The 23131-nt window shown below is 43.2% G+C and overlaps 1 protein-coding gene across 4 annotated transcripts in view; it reads right to left on the reverse strand.

Annotated features, from left to right (window-relative positions):
* Positions 1–1338: 1338 nt before the first annotated feature.
* Positions 1339–23131, reverse strand: part of HDGFL2 (HDGF like 2) — a 71364-nt gene continuing 49571 nt past the window's right edge. For 2 of the 4 annotated variants that reach the window (XM_072113501.1, XM_072113494.1), the window contains exons 14-16: positions 21865–22030; positions 21167–21276; positions 1339–1931 (exon numbers count right to left, since the gene is read on the reverse strand). In XM_072113501.1, the coding sequence (XP_071969602.1) occupies positions 1881–1931; positions 21167–21276; positions 21865–22030 (327 nt within the window). In that variant the 3' untranslated portion in view covers positions 1339–1880. Of the gene's footprint in view, positions 1932–21151; positions 21277–21864; positions 22031–23131 lie in introns of those variants that run through there. The other 2 variants (XM_072113508.1, XM_072113510.1) reach the window with 2 other exon arrangements.

A 23131-nucleotide genomic window follows, 5' to 3' on the forward strand; every position in this document is an offset into this window, starting at 1 on the left:
CATTTCAAATTGTGCTACATTGTTGGATCTTTTCTTCCTCTTTTTCAAAGGAAGAACAATAGGTTATATATTAGTTCTCCAACAAGCCACATGGTATCACACTATGTAGGGATAGGGATAGACTAATGCATTATTACATACTTTGTTATTCTCCTCCCTACCGTGGTTTGTTTCAACTTTTTTAATTTATGGGAAGCTATCCGGACATAGGTACATTTGACATATAGCCAGTGAATTAAAGGTCAATGCCTTAGATGAGAATACCCATTTTATACAAGACAATGGTGATTTCATCCACCACAACAATCTGAAAACAAATCGCAACAAAGAGCCTTATAGTGTTTCGATAGATTTGTACAACATAAAGCTTATTTTCTGTGATAGTAGTTTAGGTTGAGCAATCTCCTAAAAATAAAAAAATTATAACGGGCCCCTAGTAACTACCACAGGTTCTAGAGAAGGGATGGATTTGGGTGGAGGGAAGGGGCAAAAAGAAGGAAATTTCAAGTGGTGCTACAAGTAGCAACAGACCAAGAACAGACCACAACACTACAGTTTTTCAGCCTGTCTCTCCTCCACACATCATTTTTCCCCATCACCTTCCATGTCTGAGCTGGCCAGAATACACATAAGGGGAATGGGAAGAAAAAAAAAAAAAAGAAAAAAAAAAGTCCAGTCCTTGACGCGGTAGGATTTACATGCTCCCCCACCCGAAACCTTCCTTTCATTCACCCAGTCAGAAGAGAAGAGGGGGGCGGCGCCCTGTAGCTCTCTCAGCTGTTAACATGCCTGCAGCAGACTCCATTGAGCCTAGTCCAGGAACTTCCTAATCTAGCCATTCATACCTTCATGGGAAAGATGTACTGTCAGGAGAACATGGTTGCCTTATGTGTCCTACTGCCTACACCAGCCCTACAGATTGACTACCATCCCATAGGATTTCCTGTAGTGCAGTCAGGGGCATTAGGAATTTGCCAATTCTTCCCTAGGGATAAGAAACGGCTGAGGTATGAAGGAGGAGGGGCCCCTTTGAAATGTTCCAAGTGGTTTTCTTTCACTTGGAGGTGTGGAATCCTTCATGTCTGTACCGATGTGGAGGTGTTGGGAAAATAAAAAAAAAAAAACCACGACAAATCCTAACCAAAAGGAGAGAGTTTCAATAAAGCACATTGGGAGGAAAAAAAAAAAAGCAATCTAACACATTTTCACATGGTTTCAGCACCTAAACCCCTGATTAGCTTGAGTTGGTGTAGCTGATCTGCAAGGCTGAAATAAACAGGCTCCATGATGAAATGAAAGGATGCATTTTTTTTAACATCTATTACTGCCATGCTGAAATACATACAATCAATATCAGTTTATTCTTGATTTTAAAGCAGACATCTAAAAGATGGTGGAGTTAAAATACAACATGTATTAAAAAGGTGTATAACTTTAATAAACTTAAGTTTTATTTACAACACCAGTAATCTTTTATGGAAATGTAGAAAAACTGTGTAACACCTATATCCGGGTTTTAATGTTTTTTTTACGTTATGAACCTCAACAAACAACTAAACCCCAAACAGACAGGAGTAGGTTTATAGACAAGAGGCCATCATACCTTAAAAGTGTATGTTTGAATATATAGAAATGTAATTTCATCAGGCATATTTTGAGCCAACAAAGTAGTTTACAATAACACCTAAAAAATACTCATATACAGTACATTTATAAAAAAAACATTTATGTTCATATCAATTGATAGAAGCTCAGTGGCAAAAATATCTAAGCAAAAACAAACAAAAAAATCTGATTACAATACAAGTTCCAAGATACAATATCGCCATTTCAGGGGTAGTTTACAACATTAACAAGTATAATTCATAAGGTTTTGCTCCTCAGCTTCCAGGAAACTCTGTGACTGCATTAAATTGACTGCATGTCTTCAAACATGTAAACAAAAAAAAAAAAAATTAGTCACAAAACAGTAGCAACAATATATGTAAATTACATTATTATATCTGGCAAAGTAGTATGTTCTTAGGGGAAAACAAACCCTACATTTACATTTGGCAAAAGTTTTATTTTCTTGTCGAATGATGCATAAATTTACCGAAAGTACAGACTAAATAATAGAGGAGCTCTATTTAAAGGGAACCTGTCATCACAAATTGACCTGATAAATTACCAGTATGTTGTCAAGCAGCTGAACAGCTTCTATAGCACGTTTCTGTCATGGCCCAGGTTGGTGACATCATCGAGAATATCAACTCTGAAGTGAGATGCAAGTTAGATTTATATAGTCAGTGAGGCAGAGAGTTTAACACAAAAGTCAAGCTCTCCCTGCCTCTGAAAACACCCCCTCCCATGTGTGATTGATATCATGTACCAGACTTCAGGAGACCTAGTCAATGAGGTCCCTGGATGCAGGACCATCACTTATAGTGAAGAGGCGTTCTGAGGCATGGAAAGCAGACTTCAGTGTTAAATTCTCAGCCTCCTTGACTTCACTAAATCAGTTTACATCTCACTTCAAAAGTAGATTTTCTGTACGATTCCACCACTCCAGACCATAATATAAACATGATCTGGAAGCTGCTCAGCTTGTAGTCAACATCTTGGTAGTGGTTTATTAGGCCAATATCTGATGACAGGTTGCCTATAAGCTCTGCATTCAAACTACCCTCGGCCCTTCCTCTATCTATGCTGTAATTTCTAACCAGAAGTCAACCATTTTGCTTACATGTTAAATAGTACCGCTATTTAACACTATATGCGGCTTTGAATACTTAAAATTAATGACAGATTCCCTTCAACTCATCAATGACCTTGGTCTTATGGATTTTTGAAGGTGGAGAGCAAAAACCAAAAACTTTACATTTCCATTTCATAGTATATAAGGCTGGAAAAAGACGCAAGTCCATCAAGTCCAACCTTTAAGAATTAAATAAATGTTTTATCCCCATAACCTGTGATATTTTTGCTCTCCAGAAAGGCATCCAGGCCTCTCTTGAACATGTACATAGAGTCCGCCATAACAACCTCCTGCGGCAGAGAGTTCCATAGTCTCACTGCTCGTACAGTAAAGAACCTTTGTCTATGTTGATGGTAAAATCGCCTCTCCTCTAGGCGTAGAGGATGCCCCCTTGTCCTGGTCACAGGCCTAGGTATAAAGAGATCTTTGGAGAGATCCTTGTACTGTCAGTTCAGGTATTTGTACATTGCAATGAGGTCTCCCCTCAGTCGTCTTTTTTCTAAACTGAAAAACCCAAATTTTGTAATCTGTCATTGTATTCTAATCCCCCCATTCCCCTAATAATCTTGGTTGCTCTCTTCTGCACCTGTTCCAGCTCTACTATATCCTTTCTATACACTGGTGCCCAAAACTATACACAATATTCCATGTAAAGGTCTGAACAGGGATTTGCATAAGGGCAAAACTATGTCTTTATCACGAGAATCTAGTCCTCTCTTGATACATCCCATAATTTTATTTGCTTTAGCAGCAGCCGCCTGGCTCTGGTCACCAAAATTAAGTTTACCATCCACCAATACCCCCAAGTCCTTTCCAGCTCCAGTTTTACTAAGTAATTGACCGTTTAGAACATAATTATAATTTTTGTTTCCATGGCCCAAGTGCATAACTTTACATTTATCTACATTAAACCTCATCAACCATTTCTCTGCCCACTCCTCTAGCATTACAGAGGGATTTGTGGAAGCTTAACTATCCACCTCAGTATTTATTATTTTACACAGCTTAGTATCATCTGCAAATATTGAAACTTGACTGTGTAAACCCACTACAAGATCATTAATAAAAATATTAAAAAAAAAGTGCCCCCAATACGGACCCCTGTGGCACTCCACTGGTAACGTCAACCCAATCTGAGAATGTGCCATTAATGACCACCCTCTGTTATCTATCACTAAGCCAATTACTTACCCAAATACACAGATTTTCTCCTATTCCCAGCAGTCTCATTTTATATACCAACCTTTTATGTGGCACGGTGTCAAATGCCTTTGAAAAGTCCAGATATACAACATCCACACCTTCCCCCAGATCCAGTCTTGAACTTACCTCCTCGTAGAAACCAATCAGATTAGTCTGACAGGACCGATCTCTCATAAACCCATGCTGACGCTGGGTTATAAGGTTGTGCACAGTGAGATACTCCAGGATAGCATCTCCAACAAACACCTCAAATATTTTCCCCACCACAGCAGTTAGACTCACGGGTTTGTAGTTTCCAGGATCGCTATTTGATCCTTTTTTGTATATTGGTTCCACATTTGCTATGCGCCAGTCCTGTGGAACATAACCAGTCCTCAGTGACTCTGTCTGTCTATCACCGTACATAGTTCATGAAGAACCCGGGGGTGTATGCCATCTGGCCCCAGTGATTTATCTATCTTAGTGGTTGCGAGGCGGCGCCGTACCTCTTCCTGGGTTAAACTGTTGACATTCCAAAAAGAATTTACCTTATTCCTCATTGTGTCTTCCACCAGGGGATTTTCCTGGGTAAAGACAGTTGAGAAGGCAACATTCAGTAGATTGGCCCTTTCCTCATCTCCTTCCACCATGACCCCCATGTTATTTCTAAGGGGACCCACACTCTCTGTTTTTAGTTTCTTATCATTTATATACTTGAAAAATAATTTGGGATTATTTTTGCTCTCCCTGGCAATTTTTCTCTCAGTCTCTATTTTTGCGGCCTTTATCTGCTTTTTACAGGATTTATTTTTCTCTCTGTAATGCCTCATCGCTACCTTCACGTTTTAGCACCTTAAACATCTCATCGTTCTCGCTTTTTGCTTTCCTTACAAGACTAGTTAGCCACATTGACTTTTTCTTGTTCCTCTTATGCTTTTTCCCATAAGGTATGTGTTTCTCACAGGACTTTTTCAGAATAAATGAGAAAAAGTCCCATTTTTTTTTTTGGGGGGGGGGGGGGGCTTTTGTCTTTGAGAACATTATCCCAGTCTATTCCTTTAAGGCCTTCCCTTAGTTGCTGAAAATTTGCCCTCCTGAAGTTTAGAGTGTTGGTTGCCCCTTCACTAACGCTCTTAGTAAAGCGTAATACAAAATCAATGATATTATGATCACTATTCCCCAGGTTCCCTGTAGTTTTGATACCCTATCAGGTCTGTTGGTTAGGATATGGTCCAGCACTGCCCCCCCTCTTGTTGGCTCCAGGACTAGCTTCGACAGGTAATTGTCTTTTATTGTTGACAAGAACCTGCTACCTTTGAAGGATCTGCAGGTTTCTGCCCCCCAGTCAATATCTGGGTAATTGAAGTCCCCCATGATAAGTACTTCACCATGCTTTGAAGCCGCATCCATTTCACTTATCAGCATTTCCTCTGCTGCCTCCATTATATTTGGAGCCTTATAACAAACCCCTAGTAATATTTTATTATTCTTTTTCCCTCCCCTTATCTCCACCCATAGGGACTCCACATTTGCGTTACTGATGTCATCTCGCAAGACAGGCTTGAGGCAAGAATTCACATATAAACAAACCCCTCCCCCTTTTTTATTTATACGATCCTTTCTAAAAAGACTATAACCATCTATAGTAACAGCCCAGTCATAGCTACTGTCCAGCCATGTCTCACTGATACCCACTATATCATATTTTCGCTCCAACATCAAGAGTTCCAGTTCCTCCATTTTGTTTGTGAGGCTTCTGGCATTTGTGTACATACACTTTATATGGTTTTCCCTGTCCGTATTCCTTTTGTTCTTATTCCCCAATTTCATTCCAGCCCCCCTTCTTCCCCCATGGACTATGACTCTTCCCAGCTCTCTACACTGTCTATTTGCCCTGCACAAGTGTAGTTGCCCTCCCTCCAGGTCTCTAGTTTAAAACACTCCTCCAACCTTCTAGCCATTTTTTCCCCCAAAACAGCTGCACCCTCCCCATTGAGGTGCAGCCCATCCCTACTGTAGAGCCTGTAGCCGACAGAAAAGTCAGCCCAGTTCTCCATGAACCCAAAACCCTCCTTCCTACACCAACTTTTGAGCCACTTATTTACCTCCCTGATCTCCCGTGGCCTTTCTGGTGTGGCACGTGGTACAGGTAGTATTTCGGAGAAAATTACCTTTGAGGTCCTTGCCCTGAGCTTATGGCCTAAATCCCTGAAATCATTTTTAAGGACCATCCACCTACCTCTTACTTTGTCATTAGTGCCAATGGGGACCATGACCGCTGGTTCCTCACCAGCCCCTCCCAGTAATCTGTCAACCCGATCCGCAACATGCCGAACCCGAGCACCCGGCAAACTTGCCCTGTGTGTTCCCCTAATAATCGAATCTCCCACTACCAGCACCTGTCTGACCTTGCCTGTGCTCCCATTCCCCTTCTTACTGGAGCAGACAGGCCCCTGGTTGCTATAGGCCACGTCTTGCTGCAGCATTGCTACCCCAGAGCTGATATCCCCCTCATCCGCCAGCCTGGCAAACTTATTGGTGTGCACCAGATCAGGACTAGACTCCCTACAACTCTTCCCTCTACCCCGCCTTCTACATGTTACCCAACTAGCTGCCCCCTCACTCTGCGCCTCCATACTTCCCCTCCCCACACCCATCTTCCCCAGAGTGTTTGTGCTCTAGGAGCAGCAAACTTCACTCCATATTGTCAATTGCCCGCAGCCTTGAAACTTGCTTATTTAGATCCAGGCTTCCACACAGCAGTATTCCCCCTCGAACGGCTGTTCAAGGAAAGCATACATGGCACAGGATGTACACTGCGTAGCAATGCCACTTATGGAGTCCATTGTTCTAATGGGGATTACAATAGAAATATGCACAGAAAGAAGAATTTACAGTCAAAGTAACACAAAATACAGCAGTTACCTGCTAAAGCCCCTCAAACTTAAGTCCCTTAAACGCAAGTCACACTTAAGACATTGGCCACAAAAATCTGCTGTACTCACTGCAACAAGATCTGGCTGCAAACAAACTGACCACAGAAGTATTATTTACAGAACAATATGAGGGCTTGTCTTCAGCGTAACAAATTGTACTTCCTAGTGTCAGTATTAATGTGTCAAGGCATATACTGGAAAGCAAGGAAAAAAAAAATCCAAAATGCGTTGAAAATTAAGGGAAAAAAATTGCACCATTTTCTTGTGGACTCTGTTTAAGTCTCTTACTGTGCGCTCCAAATGACACCTCCCCTTTATAAAATTGGTATCCACATGATTCTAACGACCAAAATAATATAGGCATTGTGTTTTAATAAATTTTGAGAAATTAAAACCTTGTTTACAAAAATATAAAAAAATAATTTTAAAATAAATATTGCTTCATTTTGCAATTCGCATTTTCATTGCTACCACATTGGAGACTATCGTCATTTTGCAACACATACAAAACTGAATAAAATTGATCAAAAAGTTGCACAAAGTGGTATTTCGGAAATTTGGGTGTTATTTTCGGTTAGGAGGTTCACCGCCAGTAATAACCAGCTTTGCCGAGGGAATTTACATAGTTTGTACGTCCCAGGGTTAAGTTGGAGATAAAATAATAAAACATGGGAAAGCAGAAAGAAAGAAAGAAAGCAGAATTAACAGTAGCCCTCTCCCAGCTGAAGCCCTTTAGTTTTTTGTTGTTTTTCTGCTCCTCTCCTTTAATCTCTTCACTTCGGGTCTCAGACTTTGTATCCCAGGGTGGAAAATTGACATGGCAGGGCTCAGAGGAGCGGACTTATTGAATTTAGTGATATTCCAGACAAACGTCTATACTGCACCCCCACCCCCGCAGGTGGACCCCTGTCACTGCAGCAGAGATACAGAAATGTTTATGGAGCCATCCATAAATTATACTTATAACACACAGTGTCCATCCAAAGAGGACACCAGTTATGATTGGTTATTTAAAAAGAGAACTGGTCAGGCAAATTAACCCACAAAACTAGCAGCTAGTGAGCAGCACAACCCTTAGTAAATGACCCCGATTATATTTTATAAGAACTGAATGTGAATATACCCAAGAACATCAATTCCTGAATTTAATGATTAATCTTTATATCCTATATATTTTATGAAATTCTGACCTCTGTATATCATATAAAAATTCCCTCTTATGTATACCTATGTATTTTTAAAATGTATAAGTCACCACTATTGCAACCTTACAAAAGATATATTATTTTATATTCCCCTAGAGTGGATCTGTGCCATCAAATTGTCCTTTTTGAAGGGATTGAGGATGTATAATCTTTTGATGATATACTGTATATCCCTGCATCTACTAAGTTTTTCCCCACAACACTGCCCCTTATGTGGACGTTACCTTAAGTAGACGATGAGGCTGAAATAATATAGATTTTCTTACATTGACTAGTGTTTACCCAAAGAAATAACCCACAGATAAATTACCAACCATACCAAGGTGATATTCTGTCAGGCCACACTGTTCTCTCTGGTTTCTAATGCATGAATGGGGTTTAGATCTTGAAAAAGGACAGAAAAAAACATGTTGGTGGTAGTCCCCTTAACCGTAAACCAACAATAATTCTTATAGACAAGATATGGTCCAGAGCCAAAAGTATTTTCGGAGTTCCCAGGTCTACCTCTAATACTACCGTACTATTTGGTACAATGTTGCTTTACCAGAGATATTGTGGCTGGAAGGCATTTCCATCTGGAATTCAAAGGCGTTCTTAGCTTAGTTCGGCTGTGTTCGGAGGGAAGGCTTCAAATCCTTTGAGCAGTTGCGCATGGACCAGCAAACTTTCCACATATGTGTCACGATTCTGCATTCTATCTCCCCCTAGTGGCAAGTATGCAGATTGCTTGCTGCCATGAATCTGCATTTTGACTCCCTCTGGTGGAGAATATGTGGATTGCTCAATGAACTCTATCTGGTGTCTGGTGATCTGCTCTGTGGGAAGGGCGCCCCGAATCATTAGGCTTTGCTCGAGCATAAGGTCTCTTTCCTCTGCTCCAGCCCTCTGCCTACTGTATGCTACAGTGACTCCCAGACCTAGTGGTTGTGGTCACTACCCTGCAACCTGTTCCTGCCTCAGGCAGATGACGGAGAAGAGTCATCTACAGGCTAAGCGTCCTGCAAGCCCAAGCAGCAGGCCTGTGGCTCATTATAATGTATAGTGAGCAGAAATGCCATATACTGCAATACAATAGTATTGCAGTATATGGTAGGAACAATCAGACCATCTAGGGTACATTAACCCTAGATGGTCAAAGAAATAGTGGGAAAAAAAATAAATAAAAGTTCAAATCACCCCCTTTCCCCTAGAACTGATATAAAATATATAAACAGTAAAAATCACAGACACATTAGGTATTGCCGTGTCCCACTGAGGCTAAGGGGTCTTTCAGCCGTTCAGGGTTGTGGGTGAGTGTTGTGCTCTACAGAAGTTGTGCGGACAACTAACCCACTTGCTGCGCCTCCTAGAACCCATACGTCCAGGGAGTGTCTATGCAAATGATAATTAACCTTGCGTACCCCTCAGGGATCTGGAAAACGTCACGTTCTGTCACAGATTTTTTTTATTATTTTTTTTTTAAGGTTTTTGGGGGATTAAAGTGACAAAAACTGGAGAAAAATGTATTTTTGTAACCAAAACAAGCGCCTCAGTTACAGGAGAAACATACACCGGTAATACCCTATATGAAAGGGTTTCAAATATATTTCCATGAAGACAATTTCAGGATCTCAGAGCACCATTTCCTCAATTTTCAAGGTCGATGATATATTTTATTATAAAACTGTATAATTCTATCTGCGGTAATGGCGCTGTATGTGGTGTTATTTTGACAGTTAAAAGGGGTTTTCCCACGACCCACAGGAGCTATCCTAACTTGCTGATCAGTTATGAGACCCCCACAGATCACGAGAACGAGGGGTCTGATGAGGTCCCAGGTACCTCAGTCTGACCCCTTGTTGCTCCCGGAGATTAATGGAGCGGACAGCTGCGCATGAGTCTCACCGACCATAGAGACAAATGGAGCAGAACAGTAATGGCGACCATCTGCTCCATTAATTTCCAGGAGCAACGAGGGGTACAACCGAGGTACCTGGGATCCCATCTGACTCCTCGTTTTTGTGATCTGTGAGGGTCTCATCACTGAGACCCCCACTGATAAGCAAGTTAGGCCCAATCCTGTGGTTCATGGGAAAACCCCTATAAGACAGGTCACAAGGAAATCACATGATCTAAGTGACAACGAATTTGGGCTAGAAAATAAGTGAAAGAGCTCTAGTGGTGCAATCGGTCAGCGAGCGGTACTTATAAAGCAGAAAATAAGTGAAAGCTCACTGACTTGTGCATACTTGGAGGACGAGGCAAATAATGAAAGGAGAAACAATTGACTGATAAAAATTACATGTACACTCACCGGCCACTTTATTAGATATACCTGTCCAACTGCTCGTTAACACTTAATTTCTAATCAGCCAATCACATGGTGGCAACTCAGTGCATTTAGGCACGTAGACCTGGTCAAGACAATCTCCTGTAGTTCAAATCGAGCATCAGTATGGGGAAGAAAGGTGATTTGAGTGCCTTTGAACGTGGCATGGTTGTTGGTGCCAGAAGGGATGGTCTGAGTATTTCAGAAACTGCTGATCTACTGGGATTTTCACGCACAACCATCTCTAGGGTTTACAGAGAATGGTCTGAAAAAGAAAAAACATCCAGTGAGCGGCAGTTCTGTGGGCAGAAAAGCCTTGATGATGCCAGAGGTCAGAGGAGAACGGACAGACTGGTTCGAGCTGATAGAAAGGCAACAGTGACTCAAATCGCCACCCGTTACAACCAAGGTAGGCAGAAGAGCATCTCTGAATGCACAGTATGTCGAACTTTGAGGCAGATGGGCTACAGCAGCAGAAGACCACACCGGGTGCCACTCTTTTCAGCTAAGAACAGGAAACTGAGGCTACAATTTGCACAAGCTCATCGACAGTAGAAGATTGGAAAAACGTTGCCTGGTCTGATGAGTCTCGTATTCTGCTGCGACATTCGGATGGTAGGGTCAGAATTTGGCGTCAACAACATGAAAGCATGGATCCATCCTGCCTTGTATCAACGGTTCAGGCTGGTGGTGTTGGTGTCATGGTTTGGGGAATATTTTCTTGGCACTCTTTGGTCCCCTTGGTACCAATTGAGCATCGTTGCAACGCCACAGCCTACCTGAGTATTGTTGCTGACCATGTCCATCCCTTTATGACCACAATGTACCCAACATCTGATGGCTACTTTCAGCAGGATAATGCGCCATGTCATAAATAGAGCATCTTTGGGATGTGGTGGAACGGGAGATTTGCATCATGGATGTGCAGCAGACAAATCTGCGGCAACTGTGTGATGCCATCATGTCACTATGGACCAAAATCTGAGGAATGCTTCCAGCACCTTGTTGAATCTATGCCACGAAGAATTGAGGCAGTTCTGAAGGCAAAAGGGGGTCCAACCCGTTACTAGCATGGTGTACCTAATAAAGTGGCTGGTGAGTGTATGTATGTGTGGTATAGCTCTTATGTCGGAATTAAGAAACCTCCTTTGGATCCAGACTCTCCACAGAAATGAACACAACTCATAAAAGCTACTGCTGATGAGAGAGGCTTCTGTCTGACAGTCATAATGATGGACATGGACTGTGCAGTCTCCCGATTGCATATTCTGCACTTCTGTGTTCACGGCAGGGAATCCTTTGTATAGAATTGTTGCAGAGCAGGTACCACGTTATCAGGGAACTATTTGTCCATAAATGGCGTTTCTACATATCCCAGGGCTTCCCCTGACATAAAGCTCTAAATTATTCAATCAAATAATTTTTTGCCCAACCTGGGATTTGAACTTACAGCCTCCACACTCCACTTGTCAGATACAGCGCCTCTATCCACTAGACCAGCGATGGCGAACCTATGGCACGCACGCTGTCACCATTGAACCTCCGGCTGTCGGGAGCGCTGAATGTTATTGTGGTTCCCATAGAAACCAATGCGGGGAGAAGAGAGCAGTATGATAAAGCTGCTCCCACATCATAGTATTGGGCAGGGGCATAAGGATCTGGCCCTTTGACCAGTGACAGCCGCTGGCCCACTGTATCCATGTGCTCTTTTGGGACCCCTAAGCACAGTAATGTCGGCAGGAAGGCACAGTCATTGCTCTGCCGTCCCCCCTGCTAAAGCAGGGACTCACAGAGGGCTGGTCACCTGACCAGCCAAGAGGAGAAGAGAGGAGGGGCAGAGCACGAAGGGAGGAGGAATCACCAGAGCCCGGGCTGCATGTAGCAGCTGCAGTATAGGAAGGTAAAAAGTGACATATATAAAGTATAGCATCAGTTCTTTCTCCCCTACTATCCTGTAAATATCCCCCTGACAAGACAGATCAATAAACTACATCATGCAGCTATTTCATATATTTCCAGCACCCTCATTATCTATCCATCTATCTCCTTATCTCCTTATCTCCGTCATATTTATCTCCTATCTATCTCCTATCTATCCATCTCTCTCATATTTACCTATCCATCCATCTATTATCCATCTCTATCATAAAACTATCCATCAATCTACATCTACATTTGCCTTTACAAGCGCTCAAGGGCAGCATGCTGCCCGATCTACATTTCCAGTGAAATGGATGTGATTGCTAACAAGTATCTGATGTTTGTTAGTAATCACATCTGCTGGAAATGCATATGCGATCGACCAAGAGCTGACCCCTGGCATTTGCCTTGTGTTTTTAAGTGCAGTCCATACAAAACGTGTGAACGCACACTGAGGCGGTCTGCCTATCAAACTATTCTGTATATCAGAGCACACGGTCCTGTAACTGCTGCTAATGGACAATTTATTATAGAGTGGAGACTGCTGCTGTACTTAATAAGAGGGTTTCTAGACAGTATATTAATAAGAGAGGCTCCTGCTGGACACTAAGTATAAGGTATAAGATTTTAGGTACATTATATGGGGGCCCCGATCTGGAGTTTGCATCAGGGCCCACTGGTGTCTTTTTACACCACTGGGATTGGGGTCACGTATAAAGGTCAGAAGACCCCTATATGTGACATAGCTATAAATAAAATACATCAATATTAAAATGGGGCAATTCTATCTACAATGCTGGTTATCAGCTGCAGGTGTACTTGCCCCTAATCCTTCCCCTGAACAGTATACAACAGTTTTAGGCAAGCAGAGGACAGCAGCAGTACACTGCCAGGATTTTCTAACGTTTATTACACAAGTCCCTATATTTAACACCTATGTGTTTTTTGTTTCTAATTTTTGTGTTGGCACTTTGCTATAAGTAAGTTGGGTTGCATTTTGGGCACTCGGCCTCTAAAAGGTTCGCCATCACTGCACTAGACTATGGGCTTACTGACTATCAATGGCAGGGGGATGGGTGGGGAAGAATTTTATTTAACATTTTATGTTATGTACCGTATTTTCCGGACTATAAGGCGCACTTAAAAGCCTTGGATTTCCTTGGAAATCCAAAGTGCGCCTTATAGTCCGGTGCGCCCTATGTATGGCGCTGAGCAGCGGACCATACTTACATAGGTCCCCGCTACCGGAGACAGCAGATCTCCAGCGGGAACTGCAGACCACGTGGCACGAACAACTTCTGCCGCGTGGTCTGCAGTTCCCGCTGGAGATCTGCTGTTTCCGGTAGCGGGGACCTATGTAAGTATGGTCCGCTGCCCTCCTCCACCTCCCCCTCACCTTCCCCACTCACCTTCCCCGCGTCGCGTCCCGTCGGGTCTCCGCTCCGCCCCCGGACCTCCGACACGCCCCCGACCCTGCGCCTTATAGTCTTATATATTACATATATAAGGCGCATCGGACTAATGCGCCTTATATTCCGGTGCGCCTAATGGCCCGGAAAATACGGTATATCTTCTCAAATCTCTCTTTTTATCACTATAAAAAATCAAAGCGTGCAAGGCAAAAAAAAAAAAAAAAAAAAGTGTCATTCAAACGGGCGAGTCTACTGCACATCTGCAAAAATGTGCACATGATGTCTGTGTCCAGTCTGTAGTGTATCAGTTTTTTTCACGTCTGTATGCAATGCATCTTTTTTCACACATTCAAAAAAAAAAAAAAAAAAAAAAAAAAAAAAAAAAAAACTGATGGGTTTCTAATCATCTTTTTGCCCTTCCAAGTTGGTTGCCTAGCAATATTTGAGAAAAATAAAGTCAGCATACAGATGTCATGCATGTGCCGTTTTTTTGCAGGTCCATTGAATAACGCATGCTGCAATTTTTGTCTCACTGTCTGCACACGTGAAAGAAACGGACCTGTCAACAGACCCATAGCAGACAATGGGTCTGTATGCCATCTACAAAATATAATATATACATCACACGGACATAAAAACTCCTGTCTAAATGAGCCTTAAATTATACCATTGAGTATACCATTTTATATTAACATTCCCAGGACGACCACAATACATATAATAAACTGTCATGAAACACCAAAGCTGCTCTCAAAACATTGGTTGACAGTTACATTCAGATAATCCATTTTTTATCGAAAGGATTGTAACGGTATCGAGTATCGCGATACTTCTCTGGGTATCGCTTTGCACTAAAAATTCTGGTATCGGTGCAACCCAAATATATATATACACACATACAGCATATACACATCACATATGCACAAGTATGCAGCAAATACACACTTTTAATACCATATACACAGACAGCACACACATATACAATGTGCAACATAATAAATAATGGTGCACATCCTCCATTCTTTAGTGTGGCAGATGCTGGGGCCCCCTGACACTGCAGACCCCATGGCTATGCTGCTACCACTGTAGTTACATCCACAAGGCCTGTGCAGATTATCCCTGTAGCCGTGGATCTACAATGCAGCTTGGAGTGCACAACAGTATTGGTGAAGAATTGCGCAGGCACCAGTTAAATCATTTTTGTTTTGTTTTTTTAATATTAGTACAGCCAGTGTCAATATCGGGCCATTTAAAAAAACAAAAAACTAGATGTTGCATGTGGTTATTTGTTAACCCCTTAAGGACGCAGCCAGTTTATAGCTTAAGGCTCAGCCCCATTTTTTGTATTCTGACATGCGTCGCTTTATATGGTTATAATCGTTTTGATAAGCAACAGTGTTCAAAAGTTATGAGATAAGTTTTGCTTTCAACATGTGAGAAAAAAAAACAAAAAAAAAACGGTAATTACTCACCGGTAATTGTGTTTCCTTGAACCACGACAGCACCCAACCAGAGAGAGGGATCCGCCCCCAGGGACAGGAAACCCAGACTTCAAATTCTGCGGTACGCCCCATCTCCTTCAGTGGATTACAGAGACTGTATGGGACTTAATGTTCTTGATTAATTCTGACCACCGTGTCATTCAGTATCACTTCCAATGAGAGAATCTCACACCTCTGTGACACACACATAACACTGAACACCCAAGTGTGAAAAAGAATTTACAAGGGAGGGAATAACCAGGGTGCTGTCGTGGTTCAAGGAAACACAATTACCGGTGAGTAATTACCGGTTTCCCCCTCTCACCACGACAGCACCCAACCAGAGAGAATAACATAGATGAAATCCTTAGGGAGGGATAACTGAAGAAAGAACCCTTCGCCCAAAGGAAAGTTCCTGTGCACCTGCTACATTTAGCCTATAGTGCCTATAGAAAGTATGTGGAGAAGACCAGGTGGCAGCCTGACAAATCTGATTAACCGACACCTCTCTAAATTCTGCCCATGAGGAAGAAACTGCTCTAGTGGAATGGGCTTTTAGACCTTCTGGTATCGGCTGACCGGCTGCTAAATAAGCGGAGCTAATGGCTTGCCTAATCCATCTAGCTATAACTACCGCTGAGGCCTTCTGCCCCCTATTCTTGCCACCAAAAAGAACAAAAAGACTATCAGATTTTCTCCAATCTCTAGTCCTATCCAAATAAAGCTCAATGGCCCTCTTAACATCCAACTTGTTAAACTCTCTCTCCCTATCCGTAGAAGGGTTACTACAGAAGGATGGGAGCCTGATCTCCTGGGATCTATGGAATCTAGAGACTACCTTTGGTAAAAAGGCCGGGTCTGTCATCAGAACTACTCTATCATCCAAGATCTTGAGAAAAGGCGCTCTACATGACAGAGACGATATCTCTCCAACCCTACGGGCTGAAGTGATAGCTACCAAAAATACAACTTTAATGGTCAGCCATTTTAGTGAACAAGACTCCAGGGGCTCAAAAGGATCTCTTATCAGATAATTTAATACCAGAGTGAGGTCCCAGGGGGGCACCGTACATCTCCTAAAGGGGGTCATACGAGATGCCGCTTTTATGAACCGAGATATCCAGGGATGAGAGGCTAAAGGAGACTCAAACAGGGAGCTAAGGGCAGAGATCTGAACTTTAAGGGTGGCAGGTTTTAGGCCCTTATCTAATCCTGCTTGCAGGAAATCTAATATCTTAGCTATATTTGGATGAGCTAAGTCTATTTTATCTGGGGAACAAAAATCTGAGAATACTCTCCAGACCCTGAAATAGATTTTAGAGGTAACTACTTTTCTACTCTTCTGCAGGGTTGTAATTACCTTGTCCGAGAGGCCTTTTTCCCTCAAGATGCGCCTCTCAAATTCCAGGCCGTCAGATGGAGGTTCGTAATCTGCGGGTGGAATACTGGGCCCTGGGAGAGGAGATCGTGACTCTCTGGGAGGATCCAAGGGTCTGATATCGATAGCTCTCTCAATACTGAGAACCATGCCCTCCTGGGCCAGAAGGGGGCTATAAGAATAACTCTGGCTTGGTCTTGCCGTATCTTCTTCAGAACCCTTGGAAGAATAGACAGGGGTGGAAATGCATATGCTAGGCTGAAGTTCCACCTGATTGTGAAGGCATCCAGACTTAAAGATCGGTCTCTCGGGTCTAGGGAGCAGAAGAGCCTGACCTGTCTGTTCTTTCTTGTGGCGAATAAATCCACTTCTGGTTGACCCCAAAGCCTGGTTATCTTGGAGAATACCCTCCGATTCAGGGACCACTCTCCTTGACGTAAGAGATGACGGCTTAGGAAGTCTGCCTGCAGGTTGTCCTTGCCCCTTATATGAACCGCCGATATTGATCTTAGATTGGCTTCCGCAAGTTCTAGAATCTGATGCGAGAGGTTCATTAAGGACCCGCTTCGGGTACCTCCCTGGCGATTCACGAACGCCACCGCTGTGACATTGTCCGAGGCAATCTTCAGGTCTGTCCCCCGAATCATCGGCAGAGCTTGTCTGATCGCCTGCAGGATGGCCTCTAGTTCTCTGTGATTTGAGGACTTTTTCCTGGATTCTTCGTTCCATGATCCCTGGAATAAGAGGCCCCTGACCTGGGCTCCCCAACCCGTAGAGCTTGCATCCGTAATCATGGATAGAGGGTTCTCCTCTCTCCAAGGCCGGCCTGCCTGGAGGTTCTCCTCTCTTAGCCACCATCTCAGGGAATCCAGGATCTGTTGAGGAAGTGTAATCCTCTGGTCCAAGGAGGACTGGTCCCCCCTCCAGTTCTCCAACATGAAGAGCTGTAAGGGCCTTGCGTGATACATCGCCCAAGACACCGCTGGGATTGCCGCTGTAAAGAGACCCAGAGTCCTCATAATATCCCTTATGGTAGGGGATGGCTGTCTGTACAGCCTCTCCACCGAGGCTACTATCTTCACCACCTTGTCCTGAGGAAGGAAAGATCTCTGCTGAGTGGAATCTAATGTGATGCCGAGAAATATCTTTGATCTGGCCGGAGTGAGGGAGGACTTCTTCAGATTTACCATCCAGCCCAGGCGATGTAGGATCTTCATCACCACCTTTATTAAGATCTGCAACTCTTCTGCCGAACCTGCTATCAGCAGGAAGTCGTCCAGATATGGCACAAAGGTGCCCTGATATTTCCGTATGTAGGCTCCCACCTCCGATATTAGTTTTGTGAAAACTCTCGGTGCTATCGCCACTCCAAAGGGCAGAGCTCTGAATTGGAAGTGCTCTATCTTGCCGTCCATCCTCACCGCCACTCTCAGGAATCTCTGACTGTCCGGATGAATAGGGACGTGGTAATAAGCATCCGCTAAGTCTATGGAAGCCATAAAACAATCCTGAAAGAGCAGGTTTACGGTTGACCTTATCGATTCCATCTTGAACTTTTCCACTTTTAGATAGCAGTTTAGTGGTTTTAAATTTATAATGGTCCGGAATGTTCCGTCCGGTTTCTTTATAAGGAACAGGGTTGAATAAAATCCTGTCCCTCGATCCTGCAGTGGCACCTGCCGTAGCACCTCCTTTTCCAATAGGGATCTTACTTCGGTCTCTAGAGCCTGTCTTTCTGCTCTTCCGGCCACTGAGGTTATCTTGAAACGCTGTGGGGGAGGGGATAGAAAAGGTAATTTTAGGCCATCTTGTATGATCCCCAAAATCCACTTGCTCCCTGAAATCTTGCTCCACTCCGCCTTGAACAGGGAGAGCCTTCCCCCCACAGGACCCCTGGCGTCATTGCTGACCGGGACGTTTACTGGAATCCTGAGGCCGGGAAAACATGAATCCCTTAGACCTCCTAGAGGGTCGCCACCCCTCCTTCTTGTCTCCGGATCTCTGAGGAGATCTAAATCGCCGTGAGGGGCGAAAAAACTTCCTCTCTTGAGGCCTTGTACTAGGAAAACCTCTCTTCCTGTCAGCTGCCTTTTCCAATATGTTGTCTAGTGCAGACCCAAACAAGAATTCCCCTTCACAGGGAATACTACATAGATGACTTTTAGATGGGAGGTCACCTGTCCAGTTCTTCAGCCATAAGGCCCTTCTGGCAGAATTAGATAAGGCTACCGATCTTGCCGATAACCTTAAGGCGTCCACTGAGGCATCGGCTAAGAAGGCAGAGGCCTTCTGTGCAGTGGTAACCTCCGAGATGAGATGTGACCTGGATGCACCAGCCTTAATCTTCTCCTCCAGCTGAGAAAGCCAAACAAAAAGAGACCTTGAAACGCATGTAGCCGCGACATTGGGTTTGAATGCGCCCGCTGCTGCCTCCCAGGAACGCCTTAAGAAGCCATCTGCCTTCTTATCCATAGGATCTTTAAGCACACCTGAATCCTCAACTGGAAGCGCACTCTTTCTAGACACTTTAGACACGGCAACATCTACTTTTGGCGCCTTGTCCCAAATCTCTGTCTCCTTCTCAGGAAAGGGATATTTCCGCTTCATAGCTCTAGGGATAAAAACCTTTTTGTCTGCCTTGCGCCATTCTGCCTGGATAAGGGAGGAAATATTCTCATGGATAGGAAAAACCTTTCTCTTCTTTTCTCCTAGACCCTGGAACATAACGTCTGTTACAGAGCGTTCTTCTTTTTCATCTTCTAACTCCATAGTTGATCTTACTAATTTTACTAGATGATCAATATCTTCTATAGGAAACAGGGGTCTGCCTGACCTGTCCTCCTCCTCTGACTCAGATGATTCTCCCGAACTAGGGCCAGAATCTTCAAGTTGCCTGGAAGTGCCTGGGGAATTCTCTGACCTGAGGGATCTCCTCATTTCTTGCACAGAACTACGCACTTCCTGCTGGATTAGCATACGCATGGATTCAAACAATGTCGACTGCTCTTGTGCTAACAGGCGCTGAACACACTGGTCACAGTCAGGTTTTAAATAAGAGTCAGGCAGATTATCTCCACAGATTCTACATGCATGATGCTTAGACTTTACAGTGGCTTTCCCCTTACGAGATTCTTCCCTCTAAAATAAGAATCACATAAGACATCATCAGAACCAGTTTAAAGGCATGGTAAGGCCACACTCACCAATCAGCGGACTATCCCCCTACTCAAACTTTACCGTAGCGGTGTCCACCGACTCTCTACCACCTTCATTAGAACTCATCTTATTCAGTGGTGAGGATACAGCTCCGTTTTCATCCACGACTGGAGCAACTCCTGTGGCTGGCTGTGGGTGCTAGAAACAACACACAGGACTCCTGTGTGGGATCTCCTTTTAAAATTACCGCGTCTGACGTCATCTCCCATGTGGACGCTGGGCGGCGCGTCACTTCCGGTCCTCACCGGAAGTGGAGTCGGCGCCATTTTGGGGAAGACCATCGTAGAGGAAGAGGCCAGCGCTCAGCCGCCCTTCCACACACACGCCTCCACTCCGGATCGGAGGCGTGCCGGAGTCCGCCCGCACCCACAGACTGCGCTGCACCTCGCAGCATTCACCTCTCCACCGCCGCCGAGTGACCACCCTCCGGTAAGCCTCGGCGGGGGACCTGTGCAGCCACCTGGGGGTACCTGGGACTCCCATTCCCCCCTTTCACCGCGACTCCTGAGCCTCACCGAGACTCACTGGATCCCCCGTCAGGGACAGGAAACCACTGAAGGAGATGGGGCGTACCGCAGAATTTGAAGTCTGGGTTTCCTGTCCCTGGGGGCGGATCCCTCTCTCTGGTTGGGTGCTGTCGTGGTGAGAGGGGGAAACAACTATCATCCACAATTTAGCACTAAAATGAAGTACATTTACATTAAATAATTTTTTTGAAAAATTTGCCATTTTCGAAATCATTGCGTTTTCAGGTAGATAGATTTGCCATCTAATTAAGATGCTAAATAACATTTCCCATATGTGTAATTTTTTTAAATGTCTGGATAATTCATTTTGAGGTGACACAGCTTACAAATCGAATATCGATTTTCCGTATTTTCAGAATTGACCATTCTTGGGATAAATACGGTTTTGAATGAAATTTTACATAATTTAACATAAAAACCCCTATATAAATCAACCCATTTTCAAATCTGTACCCCTATCAGAACTATCAGAAACAGCTTTTAGGAAGATTGTGAACCCCTTGGATCTTCATAGTAATTACATCAAAATGGAAGTGGGGGAAAGACCCCCAGAAGGCAGGTTAAATTCCGCAGTTGCCCTGACTGCGGCATTTAACGGGTTAAACACCTGCAATCGGAGCCCACTCAGACTGCGGTGTTACTCTGGGTTGTCGGCTGTTAGTTACAGCCGGCACCCAGTGTATCCCGATGCCTGTTCGGCTCCAATCCCGAGCCAAGTCACTGCACTCAGCGGCAGATATATCTGCCGCAGAGCGTGAAGGGGTTAAGAGGGAACTTGTCATGTCTATATGGGACAAAAACACACAATATGGTGGTTACAAAGCTGTTAAGATTATAGCATGTATATTCCTAAAAAGCATACTCACTGTCTTCATCATCATCAGGAGCATTCTGGACAGGTATAGGGATTTCATCATTGTCATCTCTCCTATCTTGTCTTTCAAGGGACACAGTATCTCCATTTAATGGAAGAGCTGAATAATAAAAAAATATTTTTATATATAAATACAAGAATCACACCATTAGAAATATAGATTTCAGATGTGAAAAATGAAGACAAACACCACGCTCTAGTAAAATGCTGGTAAATGGTTACAGATCTGCAGTATATGAATCGAGCGATAAGACCTCCACTGGTTAAGTATTTAGAGGTCTAAAATGTAGTAAACACACACCACACAAAACAAAATATGTATACATCTATGAAAAACCAAAAAATTCATAGAGCATTAGTTTCAATGTGTATCTGGCACATGGACAAGGGACGGGTGGCGTTCCACCTGGACAAAAGTTGTTTTATTTACAGCGACTGATATTTTTTTTCTGTTATAAAATTTTGAAGTAAAGATCAAATGACCAATGCAATTACAGAGAGTTCAGCAACAGACATATGGAGACTAATATTCTTCCTGTAAACTGAGTAAAATCAACCTTAAAGATTTTTTTTTAACCATTTCTTTGGGATTACCAAAGAAATCCTTGTTTTTTGTTCTATGGACAACTTTTATATACAATACAAAATGTAGACATATGTTGATATTAGTCATCTTAAAATCATTTACCTTCATCTTGTTCCTTGGTAGTTTCTGCCAAGAGTTGATTACTGTTGTCTTGCTCATTTATTTTCTGTTGGCTTGCCGTTTTTGAGCCGAGAATACTAGCTTTGATTCTGCTGTAAACCTCAGCAGCTTTTTCCATAACGTTCCTATTAGCTTTGTATCGACGGATCTTTTAAGGGAATAAAATGATTGTGTGTGAGAAACACAGCTGTTTTATAGAGTGAGAAGACTAGATAGATTTAAAAGGATAGCGAAGAGTTTGCTTTTTGCTAGTCCTAGTTTATTACAAGAAATCCCAGCTACAAGCAGAATACAACATAATCACATGTTCAGGGGCACAAAATAATTTTATTTGATACTTACCAACCTGCTGCACATTTCACTTTAGCCTTACATCAAGTGAATCCAGATGTATCAAATTTAGGTGCAAATTCTCCCCAGCCCCCTCCAGGCTAAATACTTAGGAATTTGCTGCATAAAAAATGTGCAACTTTATGGTCTATTTTATGGTTTTCAGTGAAAAGTCTCAAATCCAGTCAAGACATTAACTCTTATATCCCACATATACAAACAGTTTAAGCCACTATGATCTGACAAATCTAACAAAAAGCTCCCAAGAAACCTGCTTAAAAAGGGAACTGGTCACCAGCAAAATCCCCCAGTAACCACAAACAGTTCTAACCTACCACCTCCTACGGAGGAGGAGAGTGACGTAGCCCCTAGGCCTGGGGCAGGGTTAGCAGTCTGAGCAGCCAGAAGGTGGAGGAGTTTGACTGGATCTTAGGACTGACGGTGGAACAACTAAAGTAACTTTTGGATGAAAGGCATCAATAACAACAAAAGCATCATTCAAATGGTGTAGAGGTATACTACAAGGTACTGTTTGGGTTATTGGCGGATTTCTCTAGAGACCGGAACCACTTAATGATAAATCACCCCCCCCCCTCCGCCAATTGTACTGGCACATTAACCTGTTGCATGGTTGTAATTAGACAAAGGGAAACTTGTGGCAAAAATAATGGAAATAATGGACATCTGGGTAGCTTTATTTTTTATTTTTCATTTTTCTTCTTGGGACCATGATCAATAAAAACTAAAAAACCTCCCCCTTCTCAAAACATCTCAAGCTAAAGTAAGTCGCTCCCCCCAACCTCCTCAGTGAAGGAGAACTGAGAACTTCATCATCAGGACAGAAAAAATAAAATAAAAAAAGTTTGACATTTTCCCCTCTCTATGGTGGAAGGATTTTTCCCAAAACTTTTACTCTATC

The sequence above is a fragment of the Engystomops pustulosus genome, chromosome 1 (genome assembly GCF_040894005.1).
Source record: "Engystomops pustulosus chromosome 1, aEngPut4.maternal, whole genome shotgun sequence".
Classification (NCBI taxonomy): Eukaryota; Metazoa; Chordata; class Amphibia; order Anura; family Leptodactylidae; genus Engystomops; species Engystomops pustulosus.